The sequence below is a fragment of the Lepisosteus platostomus genome, chromosome 12 (genome assembly GCF_059453375.1).
Source record: "Lepisosteus platostomus isolate fLepPlt1 chromosome 12, fLepPlt1.hap1, whole genome shotgun sequence".
In the NCBI taxonomy this organism is placed as follows: Eukaryota; Metazoa; Chordata; class Actinopteri; order Semionotiformes; family Lepisosteidae; genus Lepisosteus; species Lepisosteus platostomus.
Genome location: NC_142622.1, coordinates 44180512 through 44199871, shown reverse-complemented (window position 1 = coordinate 44199871; position 19360 = coordinate 44180512). Strand labels below are relative to the sequence as shown.

General features: G+C 38.1%; 1 protein-coding gene across 7 annotated transcripts in view; it reads left to right on the top strand.

Moving 5' to 3' along the window:
* The window catches only part of LOC148651616 (copine-4), a 100710-nt gene that overhangs the window by 44026 nt on the left and 37324 nt on the right, over nucleotides 1–19360 (top strand). For 5 of the 7 annotated variants that reach the window (XM_088602177.1, XM_088602176.1, XM_088602179.1 and 2 more), the window contains 5 exons: nucleotides 10742–10921; nucleotides 11938–12009; nucleotides 14039–14113; nucleotides 17129–17212; nucleotides 18837–18926. In XM_088602177.1, the coding sequence (XP_088458303.1) occupies nucleotides 10742–10921; nucleotides 11938–12009; nucleotides 14039–14113; nucleotides 17129–17212; nucleotides 18837–18926 (501 nt within the window). Of the gene's footprint in view, nucleotides 1–6925; nucleotides 7067–7780; nucleotides 7903–10741; nucleotides 10922–11937; nucleotides 12010–14038; nucleotides 14114–17128; nucleotides 17213–18836; nucleotides 18927–19360 lie in introns of those variants that run through there. The other 2 variants (XM_088602181.1, XM_088602182.1) reach the window with 2 other exon arrangements.

Below are 19360 nucleotides of genomic sequence, written 5' to 3'. Positions count from 1 at the left end.
CTTGAGCACATGGGAGTAGGGGGAGATTTAACTCTGGCATTCAGAAGTGTTATGGGGCAACGAGAGTACGGTTTAAGACTCCATACTCCTACTCCAGGGTTGTAGGGTCAAGTCCCCTCTGTGGACAAATTGATAAATGAATGTATATATATAAATCAGTATCCTGCACTGACAGGCTAAAAGAACGAACCCGTTCTAGACCTTAACATAGAAGACTGCGAGGGGACTTTATTCGTCCGGAATGGCCCTGACGGTCCAGTGGGCTTCAGAATCAGCAGTGAAACGTGAACCCGAGGATACAGGTGTAAAGGAAGGAAAAGTACATTTAGAACGGGAAACAGGAGGCCATCATTCTTACAAAGGGCTGCAGGAGTGAGGACCGCAGCCATGTTTCTGAAACGGAGACCCTGGTTTCCTTGAACAAGCGGCCGGACGAGATCCTGGGTCCAATTAACCGGTAACTACTACAGGGGCAAGACAGGTCAGAAGGCCCTCTCTCTCGTTTGAGACCTTCGCATGTCCTTGAGAAGGTGATTTTAGCCCTGTTGCTCCAGTATATCCTGTTTATTTCTATGTACATTCATTGATCAGTGAGTATCAGTGTCACTAGGGGGCAGCCCTGGGTTGGGTTAGCGTGTGACTTAGCGGGCAGTCTTGCCCTTTCAGCTGAATGCTATAGAAACCAGGACAAACTCAAGCGCAGTCTGCATTCACACCTGTTGACAGAATCAGCTTTAAATGAGAACCGGAGAGGCACAAGTGAAAATGGAGAGGAGTCTGTGTTTAGAGTTGATAAGGACACTAGGGGGAAGGACAAGGAGATGCGGCACATTTAGGAGTTCACTAGGAATGACAACACCAAGGTGAAAGCGCCATGAAGGGATTATGGAGTGAAACTGTGGCTGAACCCGCTTGGCTGAGGGCTGGCCTCCCGGTCAGAGGACAAGGAGGCCAGGACCCCCCTGCAGGGTGACCGGGGGGCAGCAGCAGAAGTGGAGGTGGGGTGGAGATGAGATGCAAGAGACGTGCAACAGAGAGAGACAGGGATCTCGTAGATATTTATAGCATCTGGGAGAGGAATGGATGTCAGGAGTGATTGTTCATTACTGACGGCTGAATCTGATTGAGCTTGGTTGTTGTCACCCCTCGTTATAAACTCCATTAGAAATGAGGCACTTCTTTACAATGAGAGCAGAAGCTCACAGGCGCAATCTACCCTTGCCACACTGGCTCTCTACTATCAAAGCAAATGATATTCAGAGATCAGTTATGCTCTCATGTTTTATTGCAGTGAGGCAAAAGGCTGAAGAATCTGAAAAATGTCACAGTGGGACTGACCTTCATGCACAAAAGGTTGAAGAGACCCCTCATGGAAATCAAAAATGGAATTATGTGGCTGCTCTCACCCATAATCAGCTTAGCGATTTCATTGTTCATGAAAGTTTTAGTATTTTTACATATGCATTGTACTATTTTGCACATGAGCTGAAAGATCCATTGTTTCTATTATATATTAAGTGATGGCTGGCACAATTAAGACTGATCATATAACGAAAGAGATATCTGCCCTGATTTCCTAAAACAGGCTCTTTGGGTTTGATTCTCAGAACGGAGGTTTTCTAAAAAAAATTAATCTTACAATTTTTATAGGCTATATCTGTAAAAATATTTTTAAAAATGACTATGACTCAGGAAAAGCTCTTTTAGAGAGCCGAGACAGTGAGATGAATAGCTTTCTATAAAGAAATTTGCCTTGCCTAGATTGAAGATAGCAGGCTACAGCTTTTCTAAGAGATCCTGAAGTCTTAAGTTTACACTGTACCTTGAAATTTGGTTTAATCTCTCATCACTGTTTACAATACTTAAGGATGCTGGTGTAACTTTTCTGAAGCTTACTACACTTGTTACTAAAATGGATTTCGTGATAAATGATATTGTGAATAAAATGTTTCACAAATAAAATTACACAAAATTCCTAAATGAAATTAATAATTGTTTGAGTGGCAGCATTTTGGTCCTCCTCTTTAAATATTCATCTCCATGTATACTGTGCTGTACGCATTAAAGTCCATTCTCTGAGCCAAGCACGATTCACAGCTTTCTTTCTCAAGCAATGGACAGAGAGGTGGCCTTTTCAACCTTTTATTGAAGAAAGTTGTCCACATCTCAGCATTGTCAAGGGCTGAAGCATTAATTAGTCCAGCGATGCCCTGTGCTTACTTTGATTTGGTAATTAAGGCAAGCAGGCTTTTGAAATACCTTAAACGAATATAATCACACTATTAGGGGGATAGAAGAGACACTTCCATCTTTATTTAAAAAGCGGTGATGAAAATGAACAATCATTAACTGCTTCAATTACTCTGTCTTACATTGGCTGTGGGGTAATTAAATAAGCAGTGCACATTTGACCTGCAAAACCGCATTTTTAAACACTCAAACCATATATACACACTTTTTTTAAAGTCAGCCAGTACTGTACATGTTAAATGGCCCATTTAGTTCTGCAACTAATAGTCCAACTAAAGCCAAAAGGTACTGTCTAAATAACAAGTCAATAATGAAATAGAATGAATTGTAAAAATAATAAAGGCAAGAAAGCTGGATGATTGCTACCAAACAGCCGCTTTATGGAGTGGGAAATATTCACCTACCAGTTCAATACCAGGGAGATGAAAACTAGGTTCATTTTCAGAGACTTTTCGTATTGTGTGAACTCCTGGTTTCATGCTGCGGTTCTGCCTTTTGCACATGCAGTGCTGGAATTCAGTGAGACATTTACTTAAGTTAACAGGGCATTTACCAGGTGATCTAAGACATTCCAGTCTGTACAAATGAGCTCAGAGGACTATGTGGCACAGTTGTGCACTGTCACCAGCTGCATTCTGCTACAAATAACAGCTGACAACCAGTGAAAGTTTGACCTTAATAAGAAGTTGCCTTTTCATTTTTCTGTCATTAGGTGGGCTGTGTTACCACAGCGAAACTGGAGAACACCAAGCCTTGTGTTGCTCAGTTTTCCATTAGGAAAAGACTGCAATTACATTTTTGTGACTAAAATAAATAATCATTGGCATTGATTTGATTTGAGAAAATGACACGAACACTTAAGTATAATTTAACATTTATAAGCTATTTGGTGAAAAGGACAAGGGAGATAATTTAGATGCAGAGAGATAATATATTGAAGAAATTAGGAAGGATTCTTAGTTTATAATCATTTTTAAAGAGTGCAAATTAAATAAATATATCATTACCGTTTCAGTAAGATTAAGCATAAAAATGTCTAATTCGTAATCAAGCAACAGATGATGGGTTTCAACTGTCTGGATGTCCTGTAATTGTGATTTATAGACCTCTTTATAGACCTAGAGAACTAGAATTGTTTGTTCTCAAGGGAAGCTCAACATTGTCTGAGCCATTTGCCCAGAATTGCTGGGTAAGCTTTATAATGACCCATTTCGATAGTTCACATTAAAGAAATTTGCCCACAAACGCATTCGGTTCCCTCGTGAGTAGATTATGTTAAAATGCCAGACTTTATGAGGATGGAACAGTCTCTAGGAGTCCCTTAATCAGTTTTAAATTGCTGCAAATATGGTTAAAATACGCTGAGTACGAGTAAGTGCTGGCTGTACTCGGGTATATATATGACAGGAAATATTTTTCCTGTCACATCTGTAACATTAATTTGGAAAATGATGTTGTTTACTGTATGAAGAAAATTGAAGTCAACTTTCAGTTTGAAGTATTATTATTACTATTATTATGGTCTTTCATTTTCCACCAATTGCTCTGGAATTTCTTCAGTGGGAACCATGAGGGAAACTGGTATTTTTTAACATGTGTTTTAATGACAGCCTCTGTCATATCCAATGGAAGAAGTCCTCCTTTGCCTTAATTACTGCCTTGCAGCTCCTAAGCGTGTGATTTACCACTTTCTATTAAGCTTCCCCTGACAATCTGTCCTGGGCTTCCTGCAGAGATGCACACAGCTGGTCGACAGGATTTTGAAGACAGCCTTTGACTCTTTTTTTGAATGCATAACAGAGTGTGGAGATGGTGAGGTGTCTGGTATTCCTGTCATGCCTGTCGTCAGACATGCTGAATTCTCCCCTGCACGTGAGCTGGGCTTGTGTTTCTCTTTGTTTCTCTCGGAGAATACGTAGCGGTGTTGGTTTGCGTTCGCAGTTCTTGCAGGTATCTTTCATGTGACTTTAGTTCGCAGGTATTCTGCTCAATAAAATATTCGCAGCTGGTGGCAGCCCATGCTTCTTCTGCGGTATAGAGTAGGATTACGTGGTTTTTACTCTTGATACCCTGTTCAGGCTAAACAATCGAATCCCATTTTAATATATGTCAATAGATATTCATAGTATGCACAATAGTAATGGGTGTTGAATCCAAAAGATAAATGCACTCCTTATTTCTGATTTTTTCACAGGATGAGAACTAATATCCATTACAAACCTAAACCGTTCCGAAAAAAACAAGATCTCTATAATCACTTATTACTTCTTGGAATCTGTTATCTCTAAATGTTTTGCTCTACATTTACTACACATGGCTGCAGCCATATCACCCTGCAACTCACAGCTGGCAGCCCACTAAAGCTCAGCAGGTATGAGCTACCTGGAGGGGAGACTCCTGGGAGAAGCTCAGGTTGCTGCTGGAAGAGGTGTTAGTGGGGCCAGCAGGGGGCGCTCACCCTGCAGTCTGTGTGGGTCCTAATGCCCCAGAATAGTGACGGGGACACTATACCGTAAAAAAGCGCCGTCCTTTATATGAGACGTAAAACCGAGGTCATGACTCTCTGTGGTCATTAAAAATCCCATGGCGTTTCTTGAAAAGTGTAGGGGTGTAACATTGTCAAATGTCCCCCCTGGCCCTTACCAATCATGGCCTCCTTATAATCCCCATCTATGAATTGGCTTCATTACTCTGCTCTCCTCCCCACTGAGAGCTGGTGTGTGGTGAGCGTTCTGGCGCACTATGGCTGCCGTCACATCATCCAGGTGGGGCTGCACACTGGTGGTGGTGGAGGGGATCCCCATTACCTGTAAAGCGCTTTGAGTGGAGTGTCCAGAAAAGCACTGTATAAGTGTAAGCAATTATTATTATTATTGCATTTACTAATACAGTATAATTTGTAGCAGAAGAGAAATATACAAAACAACAACCAGAAAACACTGTGTGTTCCACTATAGAATATGAAATGCTTCCGTGTGGAGCCTTTCCATCAGATTGAGAGGACTTATTCTGCTCCTTCATGAGGAAAAGGATTCCCATAGGGAGTAAAAGTGCAAGCTTGGATTATTGTGGCAATCAATGTTGGTGTTGTTTCTCATTCAGGATATTTGAGGAAAACATCTAACTGAGATTAAAGATCAGCCGAGTGGAGACGCTGCACACCTAAACATTTTGATTGCAGTGTTCCGGGCCACACACAGCAGGACTGACGTTACAAATTGGAACTGGATGTTGAATACTGTATATTAAAAACACCCATAACTACAGACACTCTCACTAACATATTCAGACAATCTGAAGCACACAAGCCTCTATGTTCTGAATAAAAGAAAACATTTTGGGTTCTTTAATCAGTTGACAGTGTTCAGATGAGTTGTCTTTCTAACATATTGACATTTCCTTCTTGGTACCTGACCTTTCTAGAAAAGACTTAAATACTCAGTCAATAAAAGAGGTTATTTGTAAGACAGCTCTTCTGTAAGAAATATAGACCTTTAAAAGAAAAAATATCTTCCTCAGATGTGTTCAGTTACAAATACTGTTTTTTAAGATGCGCCTGTCAATTCTATCTAAGCCAATGCTATTAGCATTTGAGCAATTCAAAGTTGAGCATTATCAACAAGGCTCATGGATACAGAGGAGGAGGAAGATATTTCCTTAAACAAATCTAAAATTCTGTTGAATTTGTTCAGGTTGTCTTTTACCTTTGAAAGCACCCAAATTAAGATAATTTATACTGTATATAGTTCCCTAACATGCATACATGGGTGCTTATACACTGAGTTTTGTAAATATTGTATGTATTCTCTTCAGCATACTCATGTGTACAAAGGTCTGTTTGAATTCATTTTTATTGATTTTAAAAAGAGGCAATTGGATCAGCAAAATCCACTGAAATATTTTGCACTGCATTAATGTGAACTACTTTGACAGCATCCTTTGAGAATATGGCTACTAAATACATTAGTATTATATATAATATATTATTATAAAATTGAAAAAAACATTGTAAGGTATTAAATTAATTAAATTCATGTTCACATATCATATGATGTCAAATGATTTGTACATGCATTCTTTTTTATATTTTTATAATTTTAGACTTTGATATATCTGTAGAAATGTTTGTAACAAAAATTCTAAATATTTTATTATAGTGATATTGTAGGTTGCTGGTTTGATGCACTTTAGTACCTAAATAAAAACTGTTGGGATTCAAAGTTCATCAATAAAGCAAAGACAAATCTCTGCAGTTACTGTATGCGATGTACCCAGTGGTGACTCTAGGTTTCTGTGACCTACTGTCTTAGTAATCCTTGTAGGTAAAAGGGTTGTGTGAGAGTACTATGAGCTCCTTACTTGATATTTCAACAGCTCTTGCAATTTTGTCTCCAGGTCACTGCAACACTTATTTTAAAATGAGTATGTAGTCATTTACAGGGGACAGAAAGCATCCTACTGCATAAAGAAAGAGCAAATAGACAAATCATATTACTTTATGTATCTAGGTCAGCGAATGACCTAGTTACAAGGAAGATTTGTGGTGCCAAACTATTGTGCCTGTATGAAATTCATTTATGTTATATATTTATGTATTGTGTTTTACGAGTGCTTGTGTATAAGGGGCACTAGTGTGTGCGTAGGATTATCACAGTCTACTGGCAAGCAATGTGCCATGAGAGGGGTTTCTCATACAGTAGCTCTGCAAGTGAAGTTAGTGCTGGACCCCAGCCAGAAGAGGCTGCTGGACTGTGTGAAACTGTACCAAGCTGCAGGATGTTTCTGAGAACTGGATTACTGTCCACTGGGGATCATGGTAAGACCACTTACAGGCTCTTTCTTTACCTGGGCCATCTCCGAAACTAGACCTGCTGAGTATATAATAAGTAAAACAAATATGAAGACTATTACAACCCATGCCCTTTTCTGTGAGAACTAGTCCATATCTAAAGTATAGTGCTTTCATGGTTTGCTGATGTTCCAGAGCATTATTATTCAGGACAGGCTGATTGCAGGTCATCTGGTAGGAAATTAATTCCTCTTGAGTTCTGACATGCAGTAGAAATAGCCTTGAATACTTTGGGGGAATTTGCAGTGTATTTCGTAACTGTGAAAGGATACCCAGTGTGTGTGTGGAATTAGGTATACCCAGATCATCCTGGTCTAGCCTACTGGAGGTGTAATGGCAACCACAAAAGATAAGATGGTTTGGCCATGAGGAAAAGTACAAATTATTGTAATGTGCGTTGCTCTGAAATAGACAAGTTGTTTATATTTCTATTTCAACACGTGGTGAATTTGTAACTTTAGACCTTTGCAGTTTGGCAACAGACATGTATAACTGTTTTCTGTGCTCCTTGCTTACCATGTCAAGAACTCATACTCAAATAGCAATGTATTCCAGATACAGTACGTGTTCACTCAGGTCAGGGTTTGTATTTATTTTTAAATACTGTAAGCAGGTGTTCATGTGTGATCGGCTGAGGTTTTCTACATCTAAGTCTGTGGAGAATCCTTTTGGAACTGTTAGAACCTAAAGGTTTTAAAGCTACTGAGATAATATTTTTGGGGATGTCGCAGTAGCACGTCTTTGGGCGTGCGTGGCGAAGAAACATATTAGGAGGTGCAGCAGAGCAGGTGTGGGGAGCCCAGGTGAGTTCCCAAGAGCCGGGGTCCTCTCATTTAGGAGAGCCGCATTCTTCAAATTCTCACGGGGAGACCGCTGAACTGGCTGCACCCGATATAATGCACCTCTCTACCTCCATTTGAAAGCAGTTTCTGAGCCAGTTAGAGGTTGTTGCCCTCCCGCAGACCCCTCGTAGTTAAGAAGAATTGAAATGAAGATTCGGAGGGTAGAGGTTTCTTCTGGTACAACTCAACACAGGAGCATTATAGCGGGGTTGTATTGGGAGCAGGCTCGGCCGTTTCCCGGGACGGGACGCCGGTAAAAAAAGAGGCACCCCGCCGACCGGTATCGACCGTGAGAGGCTCTTGCACTGATATCCGGGGAAATATATGGATGCGGTTCATGTGAGGGGGGATCCTCTTTCTGATTGCGTGGCAAGCGGTTCTTTAATAGGGACGGTTTGACGAGACCCTCCTGTCCCTGTATTATCCTGTGTGAGGTTTTCCTTTATACTGTACGTGTATAGCGTTTATAAAGCAGAAAATAAGATTTTTATAACAAACAGCGTGTGAGTTATACAGTTGTAGCTAAACCAGATGTTGGCATCGGAAATGACAGTAATCCATTCCTTCTTGGTTCGTGCAAGCGGCTCTCAAAACAATCAACACGGTGTCGCTTGAATATAGAGATGTGGACTACAAACTAGCCTTAAATTTTATTGGGTTGGCTATATTGTGTATACACATCTGTTTTTTTTTTTACCAAAATACCTCTTTTAAAGGGATGTTATACCTCTCAAAATATTTAAGTAACAAACGCTTTTAAAAACAATTAGTACACAGGGGCAGTTTTGCATTTCTTTTTTTTTTCTACCCTCATATGTTCTATTACTTTCCATCACACACCTTAAGTGTTGTTTCATGTAGTGAGAACTCCAGAACTACAATGCAGTAGTACAATTCCCCTTTTGAAGTAACCTACCAAAACATACTTTTAAATTTAAAAACTTAATATCTTAATGTTTTGTAATTTCAGGTCTCAGTGATGTACATTATAGAGTAATGAAAAATTGCAGAATACAGTCTCAGATACTGAGATGATATAATGCTGTTTAAAGAGCAAGGTGTTCGTTCACAACTTTCAGTACAGTGGTTTAGTTTCAGCAGGATCCTAATAAATCCAGAGTAAATCTTAACAAAGCTCAATCTGTTTTTTCAAAAATAATTTGACATTAATAGGATTTTCAACATATCAGAAAACAACATTCATGCATGTAGGAGCTGTTGGTTTAGGTCATCTTGTATGCTTAAAATAATTTCTGTCTTTGTAGGGAAGATTAAATGCACCTCAAAACAGTAGTCAGTGTTATTGTAATTATAGATACCCCATGGCAAGAAAATATCATGACAAATATAGTATCTTGTTTGCCATCTGTGCGCTGTTGTTACAGCTTGAATTCTGTTATTTTCTGATGGCATCAGGTGTGATTGCCTGTCACTTCAAACAGTGCTAAGCCTAATATAGAGTTAGATACACGGAGACAAATTCAGCTGCGGGTTGGCAAAGGGCTCTACTTATGCTCATATTATTAAAACAATGGTTGCAAGAATTAAATGGTAAAACGCATTAGAATGTTTTAAATTATAAGTTGAACCTGTAACCCTCCAATCAATAGAGAGACATCCCCGTTACTCAGCAATCAGAGTGATTTTCTATAAAAGTGGAATGCTTGCGTTGAGTTATTTCTAGAAGGAGAACAGATGTTAGCCCTTCTCCTTTGGGTTTTACTGCTGCCATCTGAAATCATCAGAATCACATTCTAACTGTTGTATCCACAGGAACATGTTTTGTTTAACAGGGAAAAGCAGAAATGAATTACCAATGCACATACTGTATATGGTAAAGCTTACGGACTAAATTCAACATTTCATAACCGACACGGTATCACATACAGTACCAGCGATCTGTCTTCTGAATATTTAAGTAAACGGATGGCTCAGTTAAAGTCTGTTTCAAGACATTTGTTTTGTCTTGGTGTCTTGATGTGTAGAGGGGGGATCACTCCATTGCCTTGCCAGAAGAAACCTTTGCTGCAGGTTTAGCTCTGACCCACAAGAGTCACACTCCAGCAGGCCTTGTATGTCACCTTTGAGCGATCAAATTCGACACGCGAGTCTTGGAGCAATGTCACTGTGACCACTTATGCAAGTGAGTGGCGCAATTTAGAGCTTTAGAAAGTAGTTTAGAGATTAATTGAAATGTCAATACCAACATCCTGTAGCCCCCGGAGAAACACAACTGGCCATTCCTGACTTAATTGAATCACCAAATTTACTAAATTGAGCAGAACCCATGTGTGTTACAAGTATACACAAGCGGATCACTTGAGGTGAACAAGAAGACGGACAGGACTGTGGTTCTTTAGGATCAGAATGGCCTATATCTACTTTACTATATTGTCCCGTTTTAAACCTCAGTGCACTCCTGGGGTACAAGTGCATATTTCATTTATTGTATGATAAACTTCATGCTTTTGGCTGTTGTTTCCATTGAGGGTTCTGCAGACTACCTTGTATGAGGCAGCAACACCATCATTATCATCGCAACTTTGGGAAAATTCTAAAAGACAATGGCACCTCAAACCAGTAAACTGAAATAAAGATCTAACAGAGTCCTCGACTGAAGGAAGCCAATTTAGGTGCAGTCATACTTAAGGCCAGGATAAGGATGGACTTTTCTACCACAGAGACTGGGGTTTAGCCATGGTTGTTAATGCTAGAGAAACACGCCTCCTTTGATTTCAAATATTTCTTGTCTTCCTGTTCCTCAGACTGGCAGGTATTTATTTCTCTAATTGTTTAACAGGTTGACAGAACAGAGATAATCAGAAGCTCTATAAGTCCAATCTTCTCCAAAGTGTTTACTGTGGATTTTTACTTTGAAGAAGTTCAGCGACTGCGATTTGAAGTTTATGATATCAGCAGTAACCACAACGGCCTGAAAGATGCCGACTTCCTGGGTGGAATGGAATGTACCCTTGGCCAAGTAGGTATTGTTTTAAGTTTCACGATTTGAAAAACTGTAGTGTCAAAGAAGGCTCCTATCTGATAATACCTGTGGGGATTTGTGAGGTTTCTTCTAAAGCAAACTGTCGTAATTGCTAAGGTGAAAATTGCCTAACTACATTCATTAACTCATTAAAAAGTAATAGACATCTTAATTCAATACTACATTAAAATGAGTATTTTAAAGTAGTATTAATTAATATAATTCTGCTTTATTTTTATTTTTCAGTGTGTGCTTTCTGTATTGAACTGTTGAATGTTTCTTTCCTGTGTCAAAACCAGACAAAGGATTTTCATCATGGAAGGCAGCACCACAGTTACTCTTCTTACTCTTGCTAATTATTCTAATCCTCAAATTCCTTTTTAATCTCTGAGTTTATCATTTTTAAACCTTTTCTAAGGTGTTGTATGCTTAGATTAAACAACTGGGATATTGACATTGTTCAGAATAATTTTTAATTTTGTTTTGCGAAACTAATGCTTTATTTATACTTTAATTATCCAAGACAAACTCTCTGCAAATTAGAAAAACAAATCTGCTTCTTCGTATTTATTGTTTGCCATTCAACATTCATTCAGGCTGGTCATATTGTTTGAATGAATACATTTACTATTTAATTTAATTTGTTTCTAATTCAATTAACTAGGTTTCATAGGTTTTGAATGTGTTTTATTAGGGTTATAGTCGATCCAAACTAAAATAACTAAATAAGGAGATAATAAATAGTGGAATGGAAATGATTTTTAATGAGATAAAGTATTAATATTTGCATTTTTCTCAGAGAAAGTCCTAGTTTTCTGATTCAAATAATGTGGAAGAAAGTGTAAAATATACATACAGAATAGAAATATGTTTCCATTTCGTTTTCTGTTGAAATTGTAGCATTTATTATTCTGAACCTCTTAATTTTGTAACCTTCTCCTACAGCACTTCAAAAATTACATTGGGGAAAAAGCAATGTCAAATACTTATTGCTTGGTCTTTTCTCTTAACAGATTGTGTCCCAGAGAAAACTTTCAAAATCATTGCTTAAACATGGAAACACAGCAGGGAAATCTTCAATAACGGTAAGGCCACTGTTTATTCAGAGTTTTTTCCTCATTGGGACATATCAAACAACAGACACATGCAGAAATAACTGCATGTCCTTGGAGATCTTATTCCACATTCTTAAATAACAGAAATATTTTAGTTTTTATTGCTGTAGATTATAATCATAGTTGAAATGTATAATCCCATTATTATATCGATTCTCTATTCATTATTTAAACATGGCTATATTAGACAAATGTAGAATGATTAATGTCCTTTGAGCAATGTTTATGAATGCATGCTACATTTCATAGTCATATTTTGGGAAACCGGGAATGCTAATGACAATCCCTGGCTATTTGCATAATCATGCAAACTTCTACAGAAAACAATTTCAGTGAAAAAAAAATCAGCTTGCTAATATTCAGCTCTCCAGACCGTTTTCCTGTCTTATGCATTACAATGAGCCTGACGTGCAGAGGAAACATTCTCATCGCAAAGAATGCAGGTGAGCTGCCAGCTGGTTGAAATGGTTTATAGTTCAGAAAGAGAAGTAGGCGTTATGTAAAAATACAACACGAATATATGTAAATAACAGGAGTATATTGCTTAGTCCTTCCTTTTTCAGAATATTCAATTATGCTTTTGATTAAAGCAACAAATATAAACGTATACCTAACAAATATGAGGTATATGGCTCTTATCATCTCCACTAAAAATATTAAGGTACCAATCTAATCACAGATTGAAGTGCCAGCTGCAGGCTGTATGTGCTTTGCACCTCTTGTGAGACTCCTAAAGGGGAGGGAGCCCCAGAACCTGTGTTTGGGTTTTGTGGGCAGAAGGACTTGCTCACAGGTGCTTGGAAATGTAATGCTTATTTTAAGATGTTGTGAAACAACTTTGCATACGGCGAGAGTTGAAGATGTCATTTGAAAATGCAAATTAAAGTGCAGAGAGGATGCATTTTGTGAGAAGAGGTCCAAGTCAGATATGCAGGATATGGCGTTGGTTGTTCTCTTGAGTGATCGGACCATGAATAACTTTCAGCACATTCTCACAAGTTTGGTCTCTGTGATAAACAACCATAGAAGCAACTGACCATGTTCTGTGCCTCCTTTTTGTGCTGCTGTTGATATTTCAAAAAAGAATCTTAGCATTGATAAGAAATGTAGAATTGGGCATAAAGCACAAGGTATGATGCTTATTAAAAAACAAAATTCTAATGGGATTGCAGACATATGTATTGAATTGAATATGGTGTAGTGCAGCAATAGTTAATGAGTCATAAAATGTGATAGCTGGAATCACTTTCAAACAGGCAGAACTCATGATCCCCCTCATCTTTCAAGACATCTGACACGCTGGTTCATGCAGACTCTGCTGGCTGATCTTGAAGTACTGCTTTCTTGCTGAGGCAGTGCTCAATCGGATCAATCATTATTAATGGAATATGTCAGTCTCTTTTACATGCTTTGAGCCGAGGATGAGTGGATTCCTTCTTTAGATTCAAATGCGCTATGGCTTGCTCTTATCTGTAACCTTCAAATCAAGAGTCCACAGCTCCAATATAATTACCTGTTCAGATATTACATGATACTTTACACAGAAGCGACAATTCCCTAATAGTTCTGTGCACATCAGATATGCATCTCAATTAAGGATGTATATAGTCTGTGACCAAATGAGAAAAGTTTTTTGCACCCCTGTTAATAGAACTTCACAGTTGTAGGTAGACTATGTGAGATATTACTTCAGTTTTACAGGTTATTATCTGGAGACGCCTTCTGATGCTGAAACAAAATTAATGTGCACTAATTCTTGAACTACATGACATTCACAAATGTATTTTTCAGGTATGGGTCAAAAGGTTTTTTTTCTGATTGTCTTTTGTCGTTGCTGCCGTTTCTCTTCACTTTGAATTGATTTTTCTGTGAGCTATGATACAGTTTATCACAAATCCTTTTAGAGAAACCTGCAGCTAAACACCCAGCTGGGGCAAGACACGAAACATAAAGGTAATAAAAAAGACTGAAAAATGAAACTATTTGTTTACTCATTTAGGTAATTGCGGAAGAGTTATCTGGAAATGACGACTATGTTGAGCTTTCATTTAGTGCAAGGAAATTGGATGACAAGGTAAGAGATCATTCTGCATCTTAATAACTGTAAAAAAAACTGTACTGAAGTGCCTACAAATATAATTTAATACAAAAATCCACCCCCAAGTATCACACAAACACTTATAAAGGGTGGCTAGGGAAACTGAATTCTCTGTAGCTATAGATTTAATTAAGCACACGATAACAGATAAGATTCTTTAAATTAAACATATACTGTATTCAAAATATTGCTGCTCATGATTGCTTACGTAGAGACATCATGCATATTTTCATTTTGTGCCTTATTCATTCCTCCAAACCTTTTCTGTTCTTGAAAAGTCCTTTGGTTGAAAACACTTTCCTTTGTACAGTTTTTCAGGTGTTCAGTTGTGTAATGATATCTAGAAGAGTAAGTACAGGACTTAAATGGATCATTTAATGCTTTCATCACTCACTGTTTTATGATGAAGAACAGTGAAGAGAATATTCAGTCTTCTGTTTGGTCCGAGATAGACACTTCTTGAAATATACCTACAGTAAAGGTATTAAGTTTTTGCAGATTTTTAGGGAGATAAATTCAAAACAGTATTATTTTATGCTAGAACAAATACATCATCAGAGAGCAAAGCAGTGCAAGAGAGATTAGCATCGTGGCAAGCCTGTGATTATATCAATGATCTCTAATAGCTGAAAATCTGTGTTTTTCTGGGTTCCTAAACTAAAAGTTTGCAGACGCTTCATTTTGGTAATAAATTGCTGACATTTATCAGGCGATGCATCCTGACTTTGAAAGAGACACACGGAGAGAAGATGATATTTACCAACAGCTGCTAGATTACTGGTTTTGATCTGTAATTTTATGGCAGCATCCTTTCAAAGAACTGCAGGTTACTCTGCAGGCATTGCTGCTGTATATCATGTTATGCAATGTAATCAGCTTCAATGAAGTAGCTGCTAGAATACATTTTTATTCCTTTCTCTTAAAGCTATCCAGAACTAACAGAAAATACAGTTATGTATCATATAAACATTTTCTTGAAGTATGGCACCAACAGTTAATGTACAGTAGATCGTGCCATGCAGAGATATTCATATCCCTGATGGAACAGGAGCAAGATAAGATCCACTTTATTGGCCATATACAATTTCTTGTATTAGAAATTTGTCTTTTCGCATACCCCAGCTTGCTCTCCATGAGACACACAGACAGAAGCTGGGGGTCAGAGCGCAGGGACAGACATTTATACGGCGCCCCTGGAGCAGCTGGGGTTAAAGGCCTTTCTCAGGGTCCAACAGAGTAGGATTCCTCTGCCGGCCGCGGGATTCGAACCGGCAGCCTCCCAGCCACAGGCGTAGATCCTCAGCCACAGAGCCACTGCCTTCTTGAGTTCAGACCACAGCCGTTTGACTGGATTGAGGTCTGGGGGTTGAGATGGTCTGTTGAGGACATTTGATCTGTGTGCAGTCTTTGTTGTTCAGTTGGATGCATGATTTGGGTCATTGCCAGGTTCAAGTCTGAATCTGAATCTGAGATTGAGCCAGAGTGGCAAAATAAACGTGTCTCCTCTTCCTTTAGGTAGGGTTGCTACTATATCAGTAAGCATTATACTAGTAAGGTGTCCATTATTACATTTCTATAGCACATTACCCTTCATTTCATGAACTAAAGATAACACATTATAGAAACACCTGTATGCTAAGAACACTAAGTGAAAGGGGAGACCTCTGCTGTTGGTGTACATCTGCAAGAAAGCAATCTGTATTTCCAGCAGTGCACAGATCAACAAGATTTTAAGTTTTGCTTGCAAAGTTGGACAAATGTTTTCAAAATACCTTTTGATTTAATTTGTTTCATTCTGTGAGTGCGCCAGGTCAGGTAATTAATCTCCGTCTTTTCTGGATTATATGGAATTACATTAATTAAATGATGAATTAAATGCAGCGATAGAATAAGGACTGTGATCCTGCATGGTCACGAGTCTGCTTTCACCCTTGTTTGCACTTACTGTCCTACATGCTCCACGCAGTTATAAGAAAAGGCAGTGGAAAATATTTTGCTGTGTTGAGTTCCTTTTCCGTTAAAGCAAATGGGAATTTTCAGGACTGAAAATGAAAGAAGTCCAGCTTTGGATGTGCCTGTTCTCATTTTACTGCCTTTCCCCCCCCATAATACACACTGATGATAATTTGGAATGCAGAAACCTTTCAATTATTCAATATAAGTATTGTCTGATTTACACTTCAGTGTACACAGAAATAAGAGGTCATCCCTTATGGATTTCAAATAAAATTGTCACGTAAAGTGTAAGTGACAAAAGAAGCATGGCTCTTGTGTGGAAGTGATTAGGAAGCAAAGCTTACTTTATATTATACAATACATTCCACAGCAATAACATGAATAATTCAACGGAGTAATATAAACAGAGAGAAATGGCAGAGTTCATAAACTGATCCATTGACAGCCTCTGTATATCACATCCATATCAAAAGGCGTAGTAGGTTCTGGTTAAGACAAATGAACAGAATAGGCAAATTGATATCATACTGTACTTCGGTATCAGCGATATTTTTGAAGAAATATTATGAAATTTGTGGTGTGAGGTTGAGATTTTTTTTTGAAGAGACAGTGTACAGTACTATAACGATTGAGTAACTTAGCACTTTATACAATGTATCTGTGGTTGCTATTAATAGAAGACATTTGAATAAATTCAGAGCAAGATTCGGGAATCAAAAACAATGTGCCTGTTGCGTACTTCTTTGAGTATTTTAATAGAATTTAAAAAATCAACAGTCACAACTGATTCTTTGATGTCTCGGTAAAGATTTTCCTATTCAATTTATTGTCAGTATAAGATACAACGTTGAATAATTGGGTGGTAACATTGTAAGACATGTTATATTGTACGATACAGAATTCAAAAGAGCCCTGCAGGAGCCATATCAACCAGCCAAAGCCGCGGTGCTATTTATCCATCAGCAGTAACTTCTTGGCACCTGTCTTAATGTGTTTTATATATTCGCAATGCCTCGCTTTCTTTTATTTCTCCAGGATTTTTTCAGCAAGTCTGATCCGTTTCTGGAAATATTCAGAATAAATGACGATGCCACTCAGCAGCTTGTACACAGAACTGAGGTGAGGTTGTGGACACTGTAGTGGATCATTCAGATAACTTTTTGAACATGGATGATTGGTCACCCAGGGATATTTACATTTCCCAGTTTATTATTATTAATTTACACCTTGAGAAAAGTGAAAATTAGAGAGTTTAAAAGAGATGGTTTAGATGCACAATATTAACATTTTAAATTCAGGACCACTGTGATATAAGCCTGTTTCTCTTTACAAAATAGGAAACTTTCCCAGCTGTCTCCGAAGAGTGCGTTTTACTGTGTATGCCAAGCTGCAGGTTTTATATGGGTACAGACAGCAGTCCTACAGGGGACTCACTCCTGGTCTAACATACAGTTGCATATGAGCTGACGTCTTGAAAACAGCCGAGTGTCAGAATGTGAATAATAAAAAGAAAAATGTTTCTTGAACAGTCGTAGCAACATGCTGGGATATATTTTTAGACCCCTTAGACATCCTATGCTATGCATTTATAACCCCATTATAACCCTTGGAGTTTTTCAGTGGATTTAGCCCACAATACGTGTCTTCCTGGCAGGTTATTTTCATTTACCTTGGATTTTTAAAAAATGTGTTCTGAAATTGATTTTTTCGTTTTAAATAATTCACTTACCTGTAATAGAGGCTGTTGCACGAAGCCAACCAAATGATAACGATCAAATCTTCCAAATCGGTTAAGAATCTTTACAGTTTTTTTTTTAGTATGTGCATTTTTTAGATCTGTGACCATCACACTTTTTTAGGTCTTTAATGAAATATTCCAGCTCTGGAAATTTTTGCAGGCTTTTTGTAACTGCAAGTCCTCTGAACGATTGTGTATTCATTCACTGAAGTAAATCTCTATACCTTTTAAATTACCTGGAAGAAGTTCTATTTTACCTTAAGAATACATATTATGAATAATAGTTTATATATCCCTGATATTTGTGTTGACGTTCTATCTTGCTTATTGTGACATGAGAAAGGGGTCAGTGCCAGAAATTCAGAATTCGGGTGGATTAAAAACACAGAAGTGAGTCATCTGAGTTGTTTGCTTTGTCATAATTCAAGCGAGCAAAACAATGAGTAAAGTTGAAGTACTATCAATCAGCAACAGAGCCTTGAAATTCAACCGCAATCCTTCAGGAACTGTGTCCCTCCAAGTACAAATTAATCAGTGCTGAGAGGTGTGAAGTGATTTGGGAAGAAACAGCTGAGTATTCGTTAAGTCGGCAGCTTTGATCATTCAGGGTTATTAAAGCCTCATGATGAGTCAGTGACAGGTTCAATGGCCCTGGTCACGTCTGTCTGTTCTGGAGGAGCACTGCTATTTTATGACAGGCCCCTAACTTTAAATACTTCAAGTTGCAATGGATGAAACATGAGCATCGGCCTCTACGTAAGACATGGGTATAGGCTGATAATACTTTTAATTGTCCTTTCTGAATTTTTAATTTCTTTTTTTCAACTTCACGAAAGTACACACAGTTCAAATAAAGTTTGATGGGTGCTGTTTTATACAAGCATTGCATCCAGCTAAGATGTTTGCGCATGTGGCAGCCTGTGGAAAGTACATTGTGAGGTTAGTGAATATCTAAACTAAAGAGATGTTTCTTCTGTATGTCTAATGTGCTTCATTTTTCGGCAGACTGTTATGAACAACCTTAATCCGCTTTGGAAAACCTTCAAAGTATCTTTGAACTCCCTGTGCAGTGGAGATCATGACCGTAAACTAAAGGTGAGAAGTCTAAAGGTCAGATATAAAATTTCTGCATGCGTTTCTAACTTTTTAATCACTTTCAAAGCTCAATTAGTTCTGCTGTTGTGCCATGAAATTGCAATATTGTCTTCAATTTTACTATCAATCTCCTATCAGTCTCTGATAACAAAAGTTTTATCTTTTTATACATCTGAAACCTCATTCTGTAATTGGACCACAGAAAAGCGATGAGTGCCTTGATCCAAATCTGTTTCTCTCACAGAGCAGATGTTGTTGTTTCCTCCATCTCTCTTTTTAATGTGTGGGTGGGTCTTCTTATCTCTTCTTTGCCAGTTCATGTTTGAAAAGTTAGTTAATAAATATTATGCAAAGAAATAATAAAATCATAACTGCACATAAGATAGAATATCTAGCTGTCTTTTTTTATAGTGATACAGTGCATTTATAATGCC